The 21,341-nt window shown below is 38.9% G+C and overlaps 1 protein-coding gene across 6 annotated transcripts in view; it reads left to right on the top strand.

The window, feature by feature from the left end:
- The window catches only part of MAP3K5 (mitogen-activated protein kinase kinase kinase 5), a 155,092-nt gene extending 134,043 nt beyond the window's left edge, over positions 1-21,049 (top strand). For 4 of the 6 annotated variants that reach the window (XM_037894854.2, XM_037894852.2, XM_027820561.3 and 1 more), the window contains 9 exons: positions 1,841-2,018; positions 2,113-2,281; positions 4,407-4,592; positions 8,588-8,693; positions 12,305-12,548; positions 15,280-15,392; positions 17,332-17,444; positions 19,011-19,087; positions 20,320-21,049. In XM_037894854.2, the coding sequence (XP_037750782.1) occupies positions 1,841-2,018; positions 2,113-2,281; positions 4,407-4,592; positions 8,588-8,693; positions 12,305-12,548; positions 15,280-15,392; positions 17,332-17,444; positions 19,011-19,087; positions 20,320-20,380 (1,247 nt within the window). In that variant the 3' untranslated portion in view covers positions 20,381-21,049. Of the gene's footprint in view, positions 1-1,840; positions 2,019-2,112; positions 2,282-4,406; positions 4,593-8,587; positions 8,694-12,304; positions 12,549-15,279; positions 15,393-17,331; positions 17,468-18,943; positions 19,088-20,319 lie in introns of all 6 variants that reach the window. The other 2 variants (XR_005224718.2, XM_037894853.2) reach the window with 2 other exon arrangements.
- The last annotated feature ends 292 nt before the right edge of the window (positions 21,050-21,341 follow it).

The following is a 21,341-nucleotide window of genomic DNA, read 5'->3' as shown; positions in this document are numbered from 1 at the left end:
CAGAGTCCAGGGAGGGAGCGCTACCTCCACCCCTTGACTCATCTCAGCAGGCCACCCGGCCTGTCTGGGTTCAGGTGGGGCGGGCACGCAACCAAAATTATAACTCAAGGGCGTGGGGCTTAGCTCAAAAAGTTTGAGAACAGCTTAGGGTGCAGGGAGAGGGATACTAGGGGCTGTATATGGACTGGGGTAGCTCGGTGTAGGGAGAGGGGTATTAGAGGCTGTATGCCGGGAGGACTCCCCTGCAGTCCCTGTTCCCCAAGGGCTCTGCCAGCTATGGAGCCAGGTCTCCCCACCCAGGCGACTCTTACCGGCTGCGTGAGTGAAGGGGGTTGGGAGCTGAGGAGCAGTTTCAATGTGCGTCACCAGCAGGAGAGGAGGGAACGCTGCTGCTGCCTGTTCCATGGTACCAGCTGCCCCACACTGCCTGGCTCCCACTTCCCTGGCCAGCGGGTGGGGAGAGGAGATAGGGGGAGGTGTGGAGCTGCCCCCAGGACTGCCATGCTCTTGTGCTGCATTTGGGTGGGGGGGAGGAGGCAATGCCCTCCATGCCCCCAACTCTGACCAGGGGCTCAGGGCTTCTGCCCCACGGGGAGCACCAGGGCTCGGGGCTCTGAGCTTCAGCCCCGCGTCCCATGCTAGGGAGCAGCGGAGGGCAGCGAGGATCAGGGCTTCAGCCCCACGCCTCCCAGCTTCAGCCCCCAGGGGGGCGCCGGGGATTGGGGCTTCAGCCCTGCAGCCCTCTTGAAAGTTCTCGTGGACCCCCAGGGGGCCGTAGACTCCCAGTTGAGAACTGCTGTATATAATCAGGTTAGGTTACGGTTTGACAGGGCAGGTGGCTAAAATCTTGCCTATCGTGGGCCTTGTTGTTTATAGTAACAGTTCCATTCAAAATGGTGCATGGCACCTGAAACAGCAAGATGTCAGAGGGACATTTGCTTGGAACAGTAGTCTGTCTCCATTTTTATTCATTTTTTCAATTACCTAAATTTTGGGATGCCCTATAAGAATTTGAATAGGGTGACCTGATGCCACGATTTTATAGGGACGGTCCCGATATTTGAGGCTTTGTCTGATATAGGCACCTATTCCCCCGCAACCCCCGTTCCGATTTTTCACACTTGCTGTCTGGTCAGCCTAAGTTTGAATGAGAATTCAGAACCTTCTTGCTGCAACAGCAAGTGTGCTGTTTATAGAAGAAACTAACTCAGAGTTAACTTGCATGTATCACACATTTGTCCAAAAGAATCAGCCCCAGGTTATCTTCCAGATTCACCTAGGGTGAAATTTAGCTTGGTATAGAGGGCTTGTGTGAAGGGCCTAGCACCGCTTAAGCTTGAAATTGTTCCCATTGAAGTCAATGGGACTTTTGCCATTGACTTCAAAGAGAGAAGGATTGGGCCCCTAATGTAAGGCTTAAATTGTTGCAAGGGTTTTGGGCAGAGCCTCTGTGCTGAGATATAATACTCTGAGAGAATGCTTAGAGGGGCTCTGGAATGAATGTATACAGAAGCACTGTAGCTCTGGGAGTTTATTATATCTTAACTTTGTAAAGACCATAATGCCCAGTAAGTTGAGATGGTCCCAGGTCTCTAAGAACTGTTCATCTAAAATAGGTTGTGACTCCTTCCAGTAGCTGAGAGCTCTTTTCAAGTAACATATGGGGGGAAAAAAGAGCATTTTAAGATATGTGTTACTGAGGTGGGAGGTTGGAGTTTATCTTTTCTGCCTCATCTTAAAAGAATAACTTTCTTTCCAGAATTAAGGTATAGCCATTGTAGCTTAGACCATTTGGGATGGTTTTGAAACACTAATTTTCTGATTGTTCCTTCATGAGTAGAATACCTTCGGAGCATATCTTTGCCTGTCCCTGTTCTGGTAGAAGATACGAGCAGTAGCAGTGAATATGGCTCTGTTTCACCTGACACAGACTTAAAAATTGATCCATTCTCTTTCAAATCAAGAGCCAAATCATGTGGAGAAAAAGATGCAAAAGGAATCCAGTCCCTTTTTCTGAGGTAAAGAGCTATGTTGTCTTTGTGTTGCTTCACGGATTAGGAATGTAGGTTTGTTTTTTTTTTAAATGTTAACTTTCATCATGTAAACTTTCAGCATCCCAGATGAGAATTTTGAGGATCATAGTGCTCCTCCTTCACCTGAAGAGAAAGATTCTGGGTTCTTCATGCTAAAAAAAGACAGTGAGCGAAGAGCCACTCTCTACAGAATATTAACAGAGGACCAAGAGAAGGTGGTGAGGAACTTAATGGAAGCCTTAGCTCAGGTAAAATAACTTGCAGGCAGACAAAAATAGCATGTAATTTTGCAGGTTTCCAGTAAGTGTGTGCATGCATATGGGTAAATGTTTATATTAAATCAGGTGTCAGACACAAAATAAGGTTTGACAAACTATAGGTGGCTGATATAATGTAGGACTTGAGAGAGTGCAATTGTATTGACGATAAAACCATGCACCAAAATTATATTTGTGTTGCGGTACATTTGTATTTTACATTATTCATAACTACTGCCTCTGCGTGCGCACAGATATCAACTGGTTGAACAACGGAAGAAAAAATATGAACATTTTAATGAAATTTCATTTTTGCCAACATTTTTTTTCTAACAGGACTAATAAAGGATGATGGCTTAATACGTGTAATTATCAGTCTAATCAACTCCAAAAGTGTAAGCCAGGGATATTCAACCTGTGGCTCTAGAGTTACATGGTTCCTTTGCCCAAGTTGGTCTCATTTCAGACTACAGCAGGTGTGCCAAGTAAAATAGACGAGACACATCCCTGTCCTTTCAAGCTGCTGTGAAAAGGAGCAATTGAGAGAACAAACAGCCCCATCCCTCACAGCAGTTAGGAGTGGAGATGGAGGGAGGGAGAAGAGAGTGTCAGGTGGAGCTGTAGAAAGCCACAAAATAATAACGCATTACCTCCTGACACTACTATGGGTGATTCATTCTGATATCAGTACAGGAGGATGTGAAATAATAAACAATTCTTCATCACACTGCAAATGTTGCAACACTGTAGTCAGATGATGTGCTTTTTGTTGTTGTTTTTGCAGTCTGTAACTGCATTTCATTCTCAACCTGAGTATCTTTGCTCTAAATCATGCTTTGCATGTAAAATATGGTCCATGGTATTTAGGTTTTAAAAAAAGATACGTTCAAGAAATTATGGTTCAAACTTAAATGTCTGATTTGCCTGGTAAATCTTTCTAAAGGTACCCAGCACTATTGCTGTGGATAGAAACTGTTGCCATAACGATAGAAAGAGGTTTTCTAGTTCTTGGTAGAATCAGTCATTGAAATAGTGGTAGAGAAGGGTTAAAAACTGGAGGAAGTAAAACAGATGTGCCCAAGAACCTCTATTTGTTGAAGTGCTACTATAACAGATATAACTATCAGTGCATGTGTCAATGGAACAATGTAAATAATGGAAGAGGATTAAACTGAATTATTTATATACAGAGGAATTCCTGAGGCATGACATAGTCATGACAGTAGAGTGGAAAAAATAGCAGGAAGCAAAAAGCAACGTGCTCTTCTGCTTTGGAAACCAGTGTTGGGTATCTTTGCAAATATTTATCTGACTTTAATCAGAATAACTCTGTAAGATTGTTCTGTGATAACAGTTTTTCCCCTGGAGTTTATTATAATGACTTGTGATATTTTCATATTTCTTTCCCCACAATTGAAATTCAGATTTAATTTCAGCTGGCATAACTGAAAGCTAAAAGAAAAAACCCTCTGACCCTATACCTAATTGCTTTCTGTAGTATTCTCCAAAAATGACCTTTCAAGCATTTTGGTATATTCTTAGCTGATCTAAACATAAAATAGAGATTTCAGAAGTGTGAGCACATATGTGAATGAGACAGATCATTGATTGCATCCACAGTATGTTGATAGTAGTCTGTGAAAAATTCAGGCCAGATGTAAATGTAGCTATAGTGTGAAAATGCCCTATTGGGGTGAATCTTCTGCTTGGAGTTAAGCACTCAGGATGAAATTCTCCCCTTACAAAGCCCTCTGCACCAAGGAAGTACCACTTAATCCCTCCTTTAAGGACTAAATTAGGACTTCACCTTGTAGTGGCCCTCAGCAGAGGATGAATTTCACTCTCTGGACCTAAAAGTTTTAATAACAGTGAAATATGCATTTTCTCCATACATCTTTCTGAAATATATTTACTTGCACAAAATAAATGAGTGGCACTGTGCAGCATATACTTTTTGGTAATTAAAGAAATGTCTGTTATAGAGGTAAATTTTCTGGAATGTAGAGGGGGCAAAGGTAATTTATTGTGCATCAACTCATATTGGTTAAAACCATTAGATGTAAAATTTAAGATATGTGCTTTAGGCTGAATTTCTTCCTTTTTGTTCCTCTAACAGGGAGCTGAAGAACCCAAACTAAAATGGGAGCACATCACAACTCTCGTTGCCAGCCTCAGAGAATTTGTAAGGTCAACTGATCGCAAAATCATTGCGACCACTCTTTCAAAACTAAAACTGGAGTTAGACTTTGACAGTCATGGTATTAGTCAAGTCCAGTTGGTGCTATTTGGTTTTCAAGATGCTGTAAGTAGACACTTTCAGAAGTTTTGCTGTATGAAGTCTCAGTTAAAGGGCCAAATTAAAGACTGGCATAAGCTGATGAAAATTCATTGACCTCAGCCCAGAGTTACCCAGATGAGAACACTTGAGGGCTCCAATTCTAATAACAACAATTGGAACCTTCCGCCCACAGTCAGCTTTTGGCTTGGCTTCCATGTGATCCTTTGGACAACAAGTATGTCCTGACCGCAATAGTGATTTCCTGCCCCCCAGATCTATGCGTCCTCACAGATAAACAGCAGGAGGGTCCAGCATGCTTCTGAAAATATTACGCCATATTCCTCAAGTAGGAAAGCCTCAAAAAATGTAATGTTGGGGTTTTTTTTAAATAAATACAAAATTGTGCTGCATGTATACAGATCTCTTGCACTTGACTCAGCTAAGAAATTAATGCATTTAAAAAATCCCAACAAACTAAACCATACCTAGTTTATAATGTTGCCATTGTATTCCTATCCTGATGCAAGTGATCCAGTAGCAAAAATTTTGGCAAATCTGAGTTGTAAACCTTCACTCCAAACTATGATGAAATGGCTATTTTTTTATACGTCAGTCGCTAATGTAATACTGGCAATCCCCAAAATGATAAATAGGACACAGAAATGGAATCCCTTTAAATAGCCATCTTATTAAAAAGCAATGTTGCTCTCCCAGAGCCTGCTTTAAATGTTATTACAAGTTCTCTGCTAACACTTGTTTTAAAGAGGCAAAAGTTATCTTGTATTGTACGGGGCTGAATAACTGATATTGGGAGCATTTGTATGTACATTATCTTATTTCCAATTTGAACACCACCTTGCTCATACAATCCTCTGTTCCACCTTGTACTCAGTCCCATAGTAAATTTACCAGATTACCCACATCTTGAATTGAAAGCCCACTGACCTGAGGAAGTTCTTTAAAATCTGTCATTGGGTAAAAGATGATGAGCTGGCCTGCTGAAGAGGCCATACAAAGAAAGTAAACAGAAGGCTTTAAACAAAATAGTCCTGGGATCCTACCAAGAAGAATCCCAGTGAAGAAGCAGGGGCTTATTGGGAATTTCTCTTTCCGGTGGAGAGTAACAAAGCAGTAGATACACATTCTCCACTGCAACTCTCAGGTTGTGGTAGAAGTTCAAATAGAAGCAGCTTTGTATCACCATGCAATTTATTGGTGAAGGCAAATGGCCGAGAATGACTATTTAAAGCAATTGGGATGTTTTGGGAGAAGAATCTGGCTGGCTATGCTATCCCAATCAGAAAGAGTTCTGCAATTTTAGTATCCTGAAAACTGACATTACAGAAAACAGGACACGTGTGTGAGAACAGGGACCATTCTAGAGATATCAGAATGGGTGGCACTTAATGTCTGTATGGTAATTGTCAGTGTTTGTTTCCACACAGTGACTGTTTTGGTAGGAGTTTTTTGTCCCATTATATATCATTCAGTTGCAAGGCAGCCCTCCCAGTGACGATATTTCAGCATCCCAGACGCTGGCCTGTCATCTGTCACTTTCTCCTCTTCCAATTGCAATGCTTATTTTAGGACAGGCCTCCTCCATTTCCTGAGAACAGGAAATACTTAAAACAGGAACTCTTTGAATCCAGCTCCCAGTGTTCTAGGGGACGTAGATAAAGCATTGAAGTCAATGGGAGCTGTATAGACTCAGACCTCTATCACAGAAAAACAGCTTAAATCGAGATATCAGACTCTTCTCTGATATCAGGATATTACGAAAAATGGGGAAAATTATCTCCTTTATTCTCAGGACTCATGGGTAATAATAAGGGCTGATAGTCAGGATATTCTGATCAAAGCACTTGGAAAGAAAGTTTTGTTTTGTATTCTAAAGTGCTTAGTCCTACTACTGTGGATGTTTGTGTTCCTTGACAAAGTCACATCATGCCTCTTCAGTGCGGAAAACAGCTTGAACTTTGTGCTCATTAAAGGCTCAATCCTGCAAGGTGCTGAATATTTCCAGGCAGGTGTTGAGCAGCCTCAACTTTCATAACGACAGGTTTCAGAGTAGCAGCCGTGTTAGTCTGTATTCGCAAAAAGAAAAGGAGTACTTGTGGCACCTTAGAGACTAACCAATTTATTTGAGCATAAGCTTTCGTGAGCTACAGCTCACTTCATTGGATGCATACTGTGGAAAGTGTAGAAGATCTTTTTATACACACAAAGCATGAAAAAATACCTCCCCCCACCCCACTCTCCTGCTGGTAATAGCTTATCTAAAGTGATCACTCTCCTTACAATGTGTATGATAATCAAGTTGGGCCATTTCCAGCACAAATCCAGGTTCCCCCCCACCCCCCCCACACACAGACACACAAACCCACTCTCCAGCAGGTTAGTCTCTAAGGTGCCACAAGTACTCCTTTTCTTTTTGCGAACTTTCATAACGTCAGTACTCCTCTCAGGAGGTGCTCAATACCTTGCCTGACTGGTTTCTGAACCCTGTGGTTGGTCTTTTTCAGCAGCATAGCATTCTTCAGCTTGGTAGTAGTTCTCTTACAACATGACAGAATGCCATCTAGTGGCTATTGTAATAAAGAAATGAGAATAGATTTTACAGTTGTCTTTGGGCAATAATAGAACACATCTTCATTTGAACTTCTATCCATCCCCAAAAGACATCATCATCTTTGTGACATCACTGTCATTTCCTACAAGAAGATTATGACTACCTTCAGAAGACAGAAATAAGCTGATCCTGTTTTCATGAAGTGCCTTCAAAATAAAACCTGAGGAAAAAGACATAGAAAATATCCTATTAGTCTCTACAAAGGAAATTTTTCTATGAGGCATTTATGAATCTTTATTAGAATGAACTTCTAAATGTAATTTAATTTGTCTTGCTGAAAAGTTTTGAGTCCTCCTGCTCCTTTATATGTCCTACTGCTGTTGGTTTCACCTGTCAGCTTTTCCTGTATAGCCCTGGTGGCCTAGTTTGAGAGCCAGCTTGTGAAACCTAGTGGCTGCTGTTCCTGCCAACTTTGGCTAGGTGTCCTTGTACAGTTTTGAATAATCCACCACCCCATCATACCCTTGCTGTCTCCTTTCTCGGCTCACTTCCAGCCCTTTGTGAGTTCGAAAGGAACAACCTCAGAAAAATATATTTTGATAAGTTACAGAGAACTAAGAGTGTAGTTGAGAGTGAAGTTTTGGAGGAATACACAGATAGGACAGGACCAGGCCAGTAGATATGGAAGAAGGTATAATTTCATTAGCTACCACCTCTAAATCAGCAGGGTTATACTGGGCCAAAAAATAGGAGGAAGGGGGCAATGGAAAGGAATCTAAAATAATCTTTAACTTGTTACAGATATTTTTAAATTTCAGAAAAAACCCACATCCTTTTTCCTTCCCAAACCAGACTAGAAGCAATAAAAGAATTAGCAAAATTCCATTTAAGTAAACTAGTATTAAATTGCTCCTTTCTTATTCAAGTGGGAAGAGCCTCACACTGTTTTTTGAAGAGGGTGCACCCATCTTTATTTTAAAATAGACAACTGTATTACAGTCTTCCTAACCAAAGCAGTCAAAAATCATGTCATCCCTCCCCCACAAAAAAAATCATAAGATTGGCTTAAAAGTCATGAGATTTTTTTTTTAAAAGAAGGGTTATTTTTATTTGCCCTGTGGTGCTGAAGCATTCGCGGTTCACATTTTTAAGCTTTTCTCCACAACCCTGAGGGCTAAAATCTGACCTTTTCAAAAATGAAGGCTAAGATTCTCATGCCACCACTGGACTCTAGGAACTAAGAGTGTATGAAAAATACAAATGTCACAAGACTTGTGACAATATTGCAAACGTTGGAAACACTGCTATTCTATTTTCTTTTCTAATGACACCATGAAGTTACTTAAAGAAAACTGTTTTTAATGCAGTGTAGCTGAGCTTAATATACTATTATCAGCTGTGTGCAACTTTGGGGATAAAATGATTTCTGAACTGCATTCTCTGTCATCAGGTCAATAAAGTTTTACGAAATCACAACATCAAGCCGCACTGGATGTTTGCCTTGGACAGCATAATTCGAAAAGCTGTGCAGACTGCTATTACTATTCTGATCCCAGGTGAGTCACTGTGTTACACAGCAAACATTTAATCTCTGATTGCTTTAAAATGTTTTTAATCGTGCTGTGATCATGATGCTTCACGGAAGCTTTTAAAACTTGCAATGACTTCGTTTTGTCTTTGTTGACATGCATTAGCTGTTTCACAAGCCAAGTATTCATAGGTGAGTTGTCACAGCTATTTTGGAGTGCACCTTTCCAGGATGCATAATATAATAAGTGACGAATGGGTAACCAGTAGTAGACTTACCAGTGTATTTTGAGGGCCAGATTTTTCAGGTACTCCACATCCACACATGGGATATGAAAGAGAGCTCAAAATAGCTCATCACCCAGCATACTTAGCTTTTTTGAATATGTTCTCTGAGGTACAGACTGTTGGCCATGCAAGAAGTGTGACAATAACTTGTGTGGCTCCACTGGCCAAAAACTCTCTCTAGGGGTAGTAGCCAGCCATTCTTCCCTGCTACAGCTAAGAGGCTTCTGTTGTGTGTGAGTTGTCAAGGAGAAGGATTCCATGTTAAAGAAACGCTAACCCATTTGTTTCCAGTCTGCCACACCCACTATGCTGCTTTCCTCCATTGAAAACAATGGAACTTTAGAATGAACCTGCTGCATTCAGCAGTACGGCAGGTGCATTCTTCTTGGGCGTACTAAATTTGCAGCATTCAAGTGGTTAATACAGACTGGCAATTTTTCCTTGCAATTGTATAGGGTATAAATTGCCCTTCTCTAGAGCTAGTCCACAAGGCCTGTGGACTACTTAAATTCTACTTGAGACCTATGGTGTAGGCCATTTTTACAGGGGTAAATTTCACACAAAACAAATATGGTTTTGGGGAGAAACATAGGTCTGTAGTAATGACAAAGTGACTAGAGAAGTGTGATTGTTTCTTTGAAATGTTTTTTTGCAAGCTTAACTGCCATGCATGGTGCATTTTTCTTGGTATTAATGGTGGGGTTTTCAAAAAGTGCTTTGTGTTGACCTAAATTCTGCTTCCACTGAATTCAATTCCAATTCACTTCAATGGGAGAAGAGTCAGGCCACCACTCACTGCTTTTGAAAACTCCCATCCTAAAGTCCTAAGCATTTAAGGTCCTTCCTGTTTTGCATAACTATCTTCAGTGTATCTGATAAGAAGGCAGTGAAGAATTTGATTTTTTAAAAATAATTTTGAAAGAAATATCAATGTTTATTTTTAAGCATTTTTTTTTTTACATTTTCAGATTTTTTGGGAAATTATGGGGGGGCAGACAATCAGAGGTCAGACAGTAATTATTTAATGACAGGAGACATTGAGATTTTAAAAGTTAAGCTATTAAAACAGAAATCATCACTATCACATGTGAAAATATACAAAGTAAATATTCTTAACATAAATTCTCAAGCAGCATTTTTCTTTCTTTGCCTATCTGTACATTTCAATTATTATCTATAGAAATATTTTCTCATCATTTTGTGTGTGTTGGTGAAATGGATATTTATCGACATTTGCTAGTTAAAATCTACTTTCTAATACCTTGTCAATAAATTGTTTATTTGATACTTCCAAGTTACATTGTATGTCTAATTTTAGCTTTACTAGAGTGCTGAAAATTCCACAGGAGTTTTTATTACTGCTTATTCTTTATTTGTAACCAAAAACTACATACAGGGAGCTATTCGAGGAGGAGTTGTTATTGGATCTTGTTTACAAGACGAATAAATTGTTGTCCTTTAGTGTGGCATAATAGTTTAACTGGAATCCAAACATTTTCACAGGGAAAAAAAAAAATCAGTTTGGATTATTGGTGGAGGTTTAGTCTGCTTTCCTCACTTTGGGGCAAATATAGTTTCATTGCCTTTGGAAGCTTAGAATGTTGAAATCTACCTAGCTCAGCTGTGGAAGAGCATACTGTAATGTGTGGAAGTGAAGAGCGAGGAAATGGAGGGGATCCTGGGCAAACTCCCCTCTGCTTCTGAGTTTGCCAGCAATTAGGGGGAATGCCGATGAAGTGAGCTGTAGCTCACGAAAGCTTATGCTCAAATAAATGTGTTAGTGTCTAAGGTGCCGCAAGTACTCCTTTTCTTTTTGCGAATACAGACTAACATGGCTGCTACTCTGAAACCTGAACAAATTAAGAATCAAATGGGAGAATATTTCGGGGGAAAAGGCTTAGAGGTAACCAGTCTCAGCTGAAGAAGGAAAGGAAGGATGTGTATCACTAAGCTGATGCAATTTGCAAATTGATGTTACTTTGTTAATACATTGTAGAAGAATATCACGGACCTAATGGAGTACACGTTTTACATAACTGATAAGAATTGGTAGTTAGTGTAACGGACGGAAAAGGAGGCAGAGTACATTCCCTCTTTATACAACTGACTTCTGACAAGTGAAAATGAACAGTGCTACTCCACTTTTTTAGTAGTATTCTATCATTAGGGGGTAATGATCTTGGTAAGTAAAATAACCCTAATCGCAGATAATGCTAAATTTGGAAGGATGGGAACCCTGCCCCAGATATAGAATTTATATTAATTTAAGAGTTTGAAAAATGCACTTCAGGTTAGATATATGAAAAATTATAAGCTGTGGAGAAAGAATAAAGAAGGGAAATGTTTGCTGTATAGAAAGTGCCCCAGTTTAGTGACCAGGAAAGAGATTTGGGGATTATTTTAGAAGAATCACTAAAGCCTTCATTCTCATATGCAGCTGCAGTGAGCATTTAAAAGATGTAAGACTGCAGCCATTACATGATGGATATAATGTAAATCCAAGGTGGTGGTAGTGGTATTAATAGGTACTGTTGCTTTAACCTAAAATACTGTGTGCGATAGTGGTCATTAAAAATAAATCTCAAACAGCTATTGCTCTGTTTCAAAACATAAACAGTGTAAAAGAGATGGGGAAAAAGTGGCAAAATATGCTTCATACAAATAGTGACAACCTTTGGAATTAATGTCTGACTTTTATTCTGTCCTGTATTTAACCAGGTCCATTGGCTTTAAAACAAATACTCCACTGTAAATCTGAAAAGCAAAATAAAAAAGATTTGAGACATATCTTTTAAGCCAACACTTTAGCCAAATTACTTGCCTACAGAATTTTTGTTTTAGTCACATTAAAATCCATTACATAGTGTGTTTTGAGGAGTTTTTTAGTTTTAAGGGTCTGATCGAAAAACTATTGAAATTAACAGAGAGACTCCCATTGACTTCAGTATGTTTTGAATGAGGCCTTGCGTGAGAGGAATGCAAGCATGTTATGTCGCAAACTTTGAGCAGGTATTGCACCTTGTTTGCTTTATGTGGCACACACAGTGAATTCTGGGATTTCTGCATGGTTTATGACAAAAATACTAGCGAAGTCTGGAACCCTATTAGTAAGTACAGATTGTTACTGCTTGGAGATTGTAAATGATCATCAGAAGCCAAATAATGTTCAAAATGTACTAGGCCATTGTGGCATTTTTAAGCTGTTTTTAAACCCTTTGGAAACACAATTACAACCTTTTGCTGCAAATTTTTCAGGCATGGTTTAATGAAAACTCTAGGATGAGCTATAAGTATTAATTTAAATATGACTTTATTGTTGGGATTATTAATAATTAAACATTATTTCTAATAGAACTGAGGCCACACTTTAGTCTTGCATCTGAAAGTGATACAGCAGATCAGGATGACATAGAAGTTGAAGAAGATCATGATGAACAGCCTCAGAATCAAAATATTCAACGGCCTTGCATTGTCATAGAAGATGCTGTAGCTACCTCAGGTGTGAGCACACTCAGTTCTACAGTGTCCCACGATTCCCAGGCTGCTCATAGATCACTGAATGTGCAACTAGGGAGGCTAAAATTAGAGACAAATAGGTAAGTCTAGACTTCTAAGGATTCAAGTGTATTTCTTATGATTGATTGCATTTTCTTTCACTCTTAAAAAGTTTCTCCAAATCTGACAGCTGTGATAATCCATAATACAGTGCATTTCTCATTTAGTTGATGATAAACATTAATTTGTAACTCTGAGTTTGGAAAAATCCACATAATTTATTTCAGGCTTATTCACTTCAGTACACTGCTGACAAAAATGAGTGTAAAGCTTGCTTTCAGGCGAGCTCTGTTTTTAACTAACTATTAAACTTGTTGCCAAGGTTCTGCTATTCTTGCCTTTCATGTTTCATGGTTAAATGACACATTTCATTTTCATAAAAGCAGAACTCATTATTCCTTTCTATAGTTATTTCCAGGGAACAAATCCAAGCTGCTGAGCAGGGGCACTGCACAATTAAACAGGGCCCAGTCTTGTCATTTGTCTTGTTTTGCATGCGGAATTCACTACAGCAGGATCGATCCCCAGGAGACTGAATTGTTTAAAAAAAACAAACTTTTCTCTCAGATAGTTGAAGGTGGAGAACAGCAAAGCCTTATGAAAAAAACAGGCCTGAAAATACAGATTTCCGAACTAATTGAAAAATATGTCTGTACATTTTAAAATGTGTATATACATTGTATCTTGATAGGACAAATCTTGTGGTGGCTGGAATATTCTTTATAATCCTTTATACTGATGATTAAATTACAAGTGTTTGGCAATGACACTTCATTTCCAAGCATATTAGAAAACTGAATGTGATTTGGCTTGATTTGAGGTCTTTAGACAAGAGAAGCTTTTTAGTAATTCAGCATCACTTGAATTACCTGTTAGCATTAAAGTGCACTGCACTTTCTTGTTAGGGTGAACTTAGTTTGTGAGTTCTCATATTACAATGTAATATATTCAGCTTGACATAAATAGATAGTTAAGACATATTCTGATTGCCATATATAATACAATGACAATATACGTCAAAAGTCCTCATACAAAAACCTCTGGAATCTCCATTAAGCAAAGGAATTAAAAAGAAACTAGTTAGGCTGGTCACATTTTACTGCCCAAGTTTCTGATGGGGAGTGGCATCCTAACAACATGTTACTATTCAGAATAAAGCTTCATTCCTTTCACTCTAAGAATGGACGAAAGATATACTGTTAAAGTTTCTTTGTTTTTTGTTTAAAAAAGTAAGTTGTGAGCAATATGCTACTCTTATATGCAAAACCAAAAACTTTCTGTCGTGATAATTAGATACAAAAATACTACTTTCCATAAGTTATATGGAAAACTTTCCCTAAATAACCAGGATAATTATACTACTTTAAGCTTTGTTAGCATAAGCAGCATATGGCTGTCATTTGCAAGGCAAAAAATTGTAAACTATTTAGATGACCATGGACACATTTATCAGCCCAGATGAATGGGTGAGGAATAAACTATATGTACTGTTAGGAACAAAACAATGGTCCATCTAATCCACTATCATGTATCTGACAAGGGCCTGCACCGAATGCTTTGGAAGAAGATGTAATACCCCTATAACAGACAATTATACTCTAACATTTCCAAGGGGAAAGTTTGGGGAAAGTGTCTTCCTAACCTCAGGGAGTTAGTGGAGTAGGTTTATGCTCTAAAATATAATTTATATCCTTTGCATCCTATCTATTGTAACTGTGTAGTGTTCAGATGTCTTATTTTTAAAATGTTACTAAGCTCTTTGCTGTAACAATATATTGCCCCAATGAGTTCCACAGATTAACTGTGCCTGGTGTTAATTTCCTTTTATCAGTTTTAACTTTGTTGCCTTTGACTTCCTTTGGATGTCCCTTTATGTTTGTATTATAAGAGAGGTTAAATAGAAGCATTAGTTGACCTACTGTATATATTAATTTTACATAATTCATCATGACACCACCTAATCAATCCTCTCTGAAATAAACAGACTGTATCCTAAACAATTCAGATTTAGGAGAGGAAACAGGGAGGTGACCACCAGCCCCTTATACCTACTGACGGCTGGGCACAAAGCCAGTCTCTTGTTTTTGAGTGCAAGCACTGATCTAGGCTAAAATCTACAGCAATGTTGTACTCTTCAAAGAGGGCAGGGGGGGACTGCTCCCATTGGAAGGGAACGTGTGCTACACCCTTTCAAGAAGTATAGCTGTGGCCACCCTCCAGTTGCATCTACCTCTAATGCAGTGCTTTCAGGAGCTCCTGCTGGGATAGATGTAGCTGCCCTGCGCTTTATGGAGGGTAATGTGCTAAAGACACAACTTAGCCCTATGTCCATTAACGGTTTTGACCTTTGATCCTCAATGACACTCCTTCCTCCACAGCTGAACACACTACCCAATTGCTTTGTTTAATTTTTTTCTTTAAGAACCAAACTCAGTTAAGTAGGAATGCTGAGTTGCTGAAGCTTCATTGAAAGTTTCTGTGCAGCTCCCATTTGCTATGAATGCTTAAAACTAGTTTTGTTGAAAGGCCCCAACTCTAGGAACTAGAACACTGGATGTTTACATTTTTACATGTGTATTAAGTCTTAATTATATGCACTAGTGAAAGCTGGAACAGTCTACCTTTTCATTTAAGATTCCCAAATTAGTTATGAATGTTACTAGCATCAGTATGGTGGATCCTAGTTTTCACTGCTATTAGTAAACTCTTCAGATACTTTCCTGAAAACATAAAATTAAATTTTAAAAATCCATGCTTCTTTTCCCCCTGCAGGCTACTAGAAGAGTTAGTGCAGAAGGAGAGAGAATTTCACACCCTTTTGCAACAAGCTATAGAAGAAAAGGATCAAGAGATCAAAAACCTGAAGCTTAGGTCACAACGAGTAGGTAAGTGATAAGGGTGACCAGATGGAACGGGCAAAATATCGGGACACATGGGGGAAGCGCAAAAAAAAGGCCGGAGCGGCCAAAGCCACAATATCAGGACAAATGGCGTCCTGACTGTGCATCGGTCGGGATGTGGAACAAAGAACTAAAAATCGGGACAGTCCCAATTTTATCGGGACGTCTGGTCACCTTAAAGTGAGTAGAGATTTCAAACGAAACTGTTCCACACAGCAGCTACAAAAGAATGCTGTGGCAGACAAACTTTTTTATTTCATTGGCCCAGCATCAGTAAAGGTCTTTAACCATATTTCTCCTAGCCAGGACTGTGTAGAAGCAAGCAAGTATACTGTGGAAATAAGTTACTTCATTTGTTTCTGTATCCACAGTAAAAGCAAGTGTTGTATAACTCAAAACATGCTGTTGATCTGTGGTTATACATTACTGGAGTAGACAGGGCTATTCTGTCACACTTGGTTTCTTTAATTTTAAGTGTTCTTGTCTAAACAAGACCAACTTATTTGTACTGTGCATGTGTGTTTACTGAGTTTTAAAAAGTCAAGAGCGATTAATCCACAAGATTTATAAACTTGCTTTAAAGAAAGACTGCTGTGTGGGCTTAAGTGTGTGTGAGAGAGAGAGATTGCTTTCAGTGATTTGCCCTTAGACACACAAGGAACCTATTATCAGTACCAGGTATTAGAGAATTATTTAGCTGAAGAACCTGGGTGTTTTTGGAGCTGAAGGGCCAGAGTTCTAGAATAGCACTGCGTGATTTATCTAGTAATTGTGAGTGAAATCCTGCTCACATTGAAATCAGTGGGAATTTTGCCATTGGCTTCCATGAGGCCAGGATTTCACCTTTTGTTTCTTGACTGCAGCATACGGATTCATTGTTATCATGTTCACTCCCTTGAAGAGGTGCAGCAACCTTACTGGTTGATTCAGAAGCAGTATACATTGACACAAAAGTGAAGAGTCCAGATATTTGTTGTCAAAAAACTATATGTTCCTCACATGGGCACTGAGGAAGAGAACAATAAATGGAAAAAGTAGAGGAGGGCTCAGTAGAGCCCTGTGAGGGCCTTAGAGGCTCATATCCCACTTTCAAGGGAAAAGAGCCATACGTGAGAGAGAGAGAGAGACTACTGCAAAAGCTTTAAAAAGCAATCAAACAATAGAAATCGTATTTGTAGCAGGGGTGGAAACCCTTGCATATTTTAGCATGAATACATTTCTATAGCAGAGTGAAAACCCTGGAAAAACAGGGATTATAAAAATAGCACAGGTCCTGGTCCTGAAGCCTTACTCAGGTAAAATTACATTGAGGGCAATATGAGTCTTGTCTAAGGCCTTGTCTACAAACACCGATTGTACCACTTTACCAATTTAAATTATACAAGGATAGTTATTACAACCCAAGTATAGATGCAGAGGTATTGGTATAAGAGTGTCTTATACCTTGGGCTTCTGATTTTCAGTTTTATCTAATAATCACTGATAAAACACCCCCAATTTAAAAAAAAAAAAAAAAAAAGGAAATCCATGTTTCTCCAAGAGACACCAGAAATGGTTGCATGTATCTAAGAAGGGCTTGACTACACGTAGCAATAGTATGGACTATGGGGAAGTGATTTCTAAAGAGCACTAATGCGTTGTTCACTAATTGGTCTGTGTAGACCCTGGTGGTGCGCGTTAGAGGTTCCCTGGTGTGCTTTAACGTAGTGCTGTTTTGAAACAGTACACATTTAAGCGCACTAGGGAATATTACCTGAGTAAATACTGCAGGATTTGATCTCTATATCCTTCTCTATAGCGGCACTTGCATGTCACATTTTTGTGGAAAGAGTAGGAAAGGTCACTGAAGACAGTGCTTCTCTATTTAAAATTGTGAAGAGGACTCTTTGAAAAGACCTAACTTTTTTCAAAATATTTGATCTAGATATCCCTGGACTGTCTGTCTGTTACCTTAATCCTTCTGGCACAGGGGTTGAAGACTCTGATCTCATAAACTGGCTGAGAACTAATGGAGCTGATGAAGATACTATAAATAGGGTAGGAAAGATATATTTTCTTAGGTATGTTTGTGATACAGTAGCAATGCATTTTTCTTGGGCTTAGTGGGGAAAAAAACCAGCAAAAACCTTGGAATTATTTCTATACCAGCAAAAACCTTGGAATGATTTGTATACCTTTTGGAGGAGATGAGATTGGGGGTGGAGGGGCAAGGGAGGGGTGAAGAATAGAAAGACCATTATAAAAAGTCTACTATTGCTTTTAATTCATGTAGCTAGCTCAGGGGTGGGCAAACTTTTTGGCCCGAGGGCCACATCTGGGAATAGAAATTGTATGGTGGGCCATGAATGCTCAGAAAATTGGGGGGTTGGGGTGCGGGCTCTGTTTGGGGGTGCAGGCTCCAGGGTGGGGCCAGAAATGAGGAGTCCAGGATGCAGGAGGGAGCTCCAGGCTGGGGAATAGGGTGCAGGGGGAGGTGAGGGCTCCAACTGGGGGTGTGGGCTCTGGGGTGGGACTGGGGATGAGGAGTTTGGGGTGCAGGAGGGAGCTTTGGGCTGGGATTGAGGGGTTTGGAAGGAGGAAGGGAGGGGGATCAGGGCTGGGGCAGGGGGTTGGGGCGCGGGGAGAGGCTCAGGGTGCAGGCTCTGGGCGGTGCTTACCTCAGGCTAGATACAATAAAACACATTTTCCAGTTAACTAAAAATATTTTGATTGGCTTCCTAATTCCTAAGCATCTTTGCACCTCTTCCAGCAACTCCTGTTGATTGCAGTGAAGCCTTCTGGTAAACTTCAGGAGGAATGGGGGTTGACTTTGACTAGATACATCAAGATAAAAATTACCTGTGCCTTGTCTCCACTAGGATTTTACATTGAACTAGCTATCTTGATATGAAAACATATACACCTATTTTGTAGTGAAGACAGAGCCTTAGAGATATTGAGCATTCTAGAACTTCAGCTGACTTCAGTTAAGACCCATGGCTGGTTAGCACCTTTTGAGGAGCAGGCCCATGGTTTTCTAAAGTTCATCACACAAAAATTGAAGCAACTGAAGTGTAGAGGTCACTTTTGAAAACACAGGCCTTAACTTCTCTGTGTCTTTCTTTCCCCCTCGGTGAAATGGGGTATTTATACCAACCTACCTACCAACTCCCCTATCCCCAGGAGTGTTTAGGATTAATTAATTAAAGTCTGAGGTACTCAGCTATCATAGCAAGCTCTATAGAATCGCCTATTAACAAAACAAGATAAAAATATCTGAACTGCAGAATTAGGACCAATTCAAACATATATACTCTGTGACATGCAAACATACAACATCCCGTATAAAGATGGGGTATTTTCACTGTATTTACAAAACATAAGCTCGACAAAATCTACATATAAACAAAACAGTAGCATCAAAGTCTTTATTGGCAATAAAGTTACCATATTTTGGACCATTCCTATATTCCTTCTGCACTCAGAATTTGATTTAAGGGAGTTTGGGGTACACAAGGAATGCAGGATCATGTCCCTATATTATATATTAATCTTAGAATCAATGGATATATCTGACAAAAGTAGCCGGACTTTCAATTCGGACTTCTTTTCCCTCCCCCAAAGTTTTTGGCAGAAGACTACACATTAATGGATGTTCTCTGCTACGTTACACGAGATGATCTGAAATGCCTGAGACTAAGGTAACACTTCACCTTCTATTTAATCTCACATAGCTGAAATATAGAGGTATTCTGTGTACTGAAACTATAGAAATGGAAAATTGTGAATGGCATTCTTAAGGTGTGAATTTTACTTATGTGAAATGAACACTACGAAATCTAGTTTTCAGGGTTTCTACACACAGAGACACACTGAATATGTACTGATTAAACATTTAAAAAATGTTTTAGTTTGATTTTGTTATTTGAAAGAATTTATTCTTCAAATTAGCTAAAGCAAAAGACTTGCTCGGAGAGAGGTCCCTTCGGAGTGTTGCTTTATATAAACAATTTTAGACACAGATAATTTAACATTTTGAGAACAATAAACTACAAAATATGTCTGAAAATTATGCAACTGCCACTAAACTGTTACATAATCATAGCAAGTTTGCCCGTAGCCACTGAACTGGATTTGAGCAGAAGCAATGCATAGAGGTATACCAGGCCTCCCTTGCCCTCAATCATCTTAGCTAGAAATTAAAACATGGACAAATAGTAAGATTTCATATCTAGTGTTTCATTATATTAATTAGGACAGTATGTAACATTTGCTAGTTATGTTCAAATTAGCTTAGTCTACTTTGAACAAGGAGGGCCTGATTCTCTTCGTTTAGTGATTAATCCTACATTAATTTTATCATTGATTTCAATGGGAGGACAGTCATGCCTTTCTACCAATGTCAATAAGGAGTAATTCCACTGACATCAACAGAGATTCACCAGTTTAGCGCTGGTGTGTGATCAAACTCAATCCTTGACTATTCTGGATCATATAGAAAAAGTGGATTTAAATTAAAGCTGCCACTTATGGATAATTTTGGGGTGTTAACTTTTAAGTATATTGGATCCAGTTACTAATTCAGCCAAAACTCCCATTCAATTCAGTTGAAATACACATTTGTAGACAGTTCTTATGGTCTTATTTAAAGTCCATTGAAGTCAACTGGGAGTCTTTTCATTGACTTCTGTGAGCTTTAGAGAAGTTCTTTTAGTTTGTATTACAACCAAAAATGCTATTCACATTTGTTTTAATTTTGTGTTTTAGTATTTCACATTTGATTTCTCTGAGTTTTTACCATGTTTAATAAGTGCAATGAATGTATTACGACCACTACATGATGGCTTGAATCGAAGTGTACCTGAATCAGGATACTATGGAAGTGGAGACCAGTTTTTTTAAGCTAAGCATCTTAATGATTTTTCTTTTACAGAGGAGGGATGCTATGTACGCTCTGGAAGGCCATCAGTGACTTTCGAGAGAAACATGCTTGATGCTGGCTAAATCAGTTTCTACTTCTCTGCAGAGATTTAGAGATTTTCTACAGCATAGAGCAGGTTTGCTGTCAGAGAGAGTGTTGCACTTTAATCCAGTATTTGTTTACCAATGTTAAAAACACTGCAGCTCTTGACTGCATTTACACCAACAATCCCTAAGGAGTCTGTAAACACCCTTTTACATTATTTTAGTTTTAAATGATTTTACATGGAAGCTTTTTTTTAATCTTAAAATCTGTTGTAGATAAAGTAACCAGGTGGTAATTTTACACAAAACCTATGTAAGATTTCATGTGATTGTGCATCACTGGAACAAAACCAAAATGTGACAACCTTTCAAGTTTATTCTTCTTTGTTATATACCATAATAATCTGTAGTAGAACTTCATAATTTCAATTATCATGTAAAGCTTACATTTTTTTCTTTTAGTGTGCAGAACCTAAAAGTAATTGTTTTTACTTACTGCCCTATATAAATTTTAATATTGTTTATTTTTGGTAACTTAAGTTCCCTGGTCTACAGTACATTTGTTTTCAAGTTGTTTATGTACTACTGAACTGTACCAGTTGTATATGCCTGAACCATAGTAATGTTAGCTTGTTCTAAAGCTATCTATTGTGACATACAAACATACATTCTTAAAAATAAAGAATCTAAGAATATAATTTTGATACTTTCCTTATTTAAGAGCTTCTAAAAATAATAGTTCAAAATGTGATCCATGTGGTATAGCTAGGAGTAATGGGACAAAACTACATGGAAAATTTAGGCTGAATATTAAGAAAACCTTCTCATATTAAAGTGACTTGAAGTTTAGAGTTACTGTGAGCTTCGGTCTTGGTAAATGATGTATTACAAACTCATTCAGTTTTCCCACATACTAAGTCTAATTTCAGCATCCACATTTTTCCAGGACAGAAAAAACTCTTCACCTAGTGCTCCAGCTGGTTTAATAAA

The sequence above is a fragment of the Chelonia mydas genome, chromosome 3 (genome assembly GCF_015237465.2).
Source record: "Chelonia mydas isolate rCheMyd1 chromosome 3, rCheMyd1.pri.v2, whole genome shotgun sequence".
Lineage (NCBI taxonomy): Eukaryota > Metazoa > Chordata > Testudines > Cheloniidae > Chelonia > Chelonia mydas.
The sequence above is the reverse complement of the archived record's forward strand: the minus strand, read 5'-3'. Positions and strand labels throughout refer to the sequence as shown.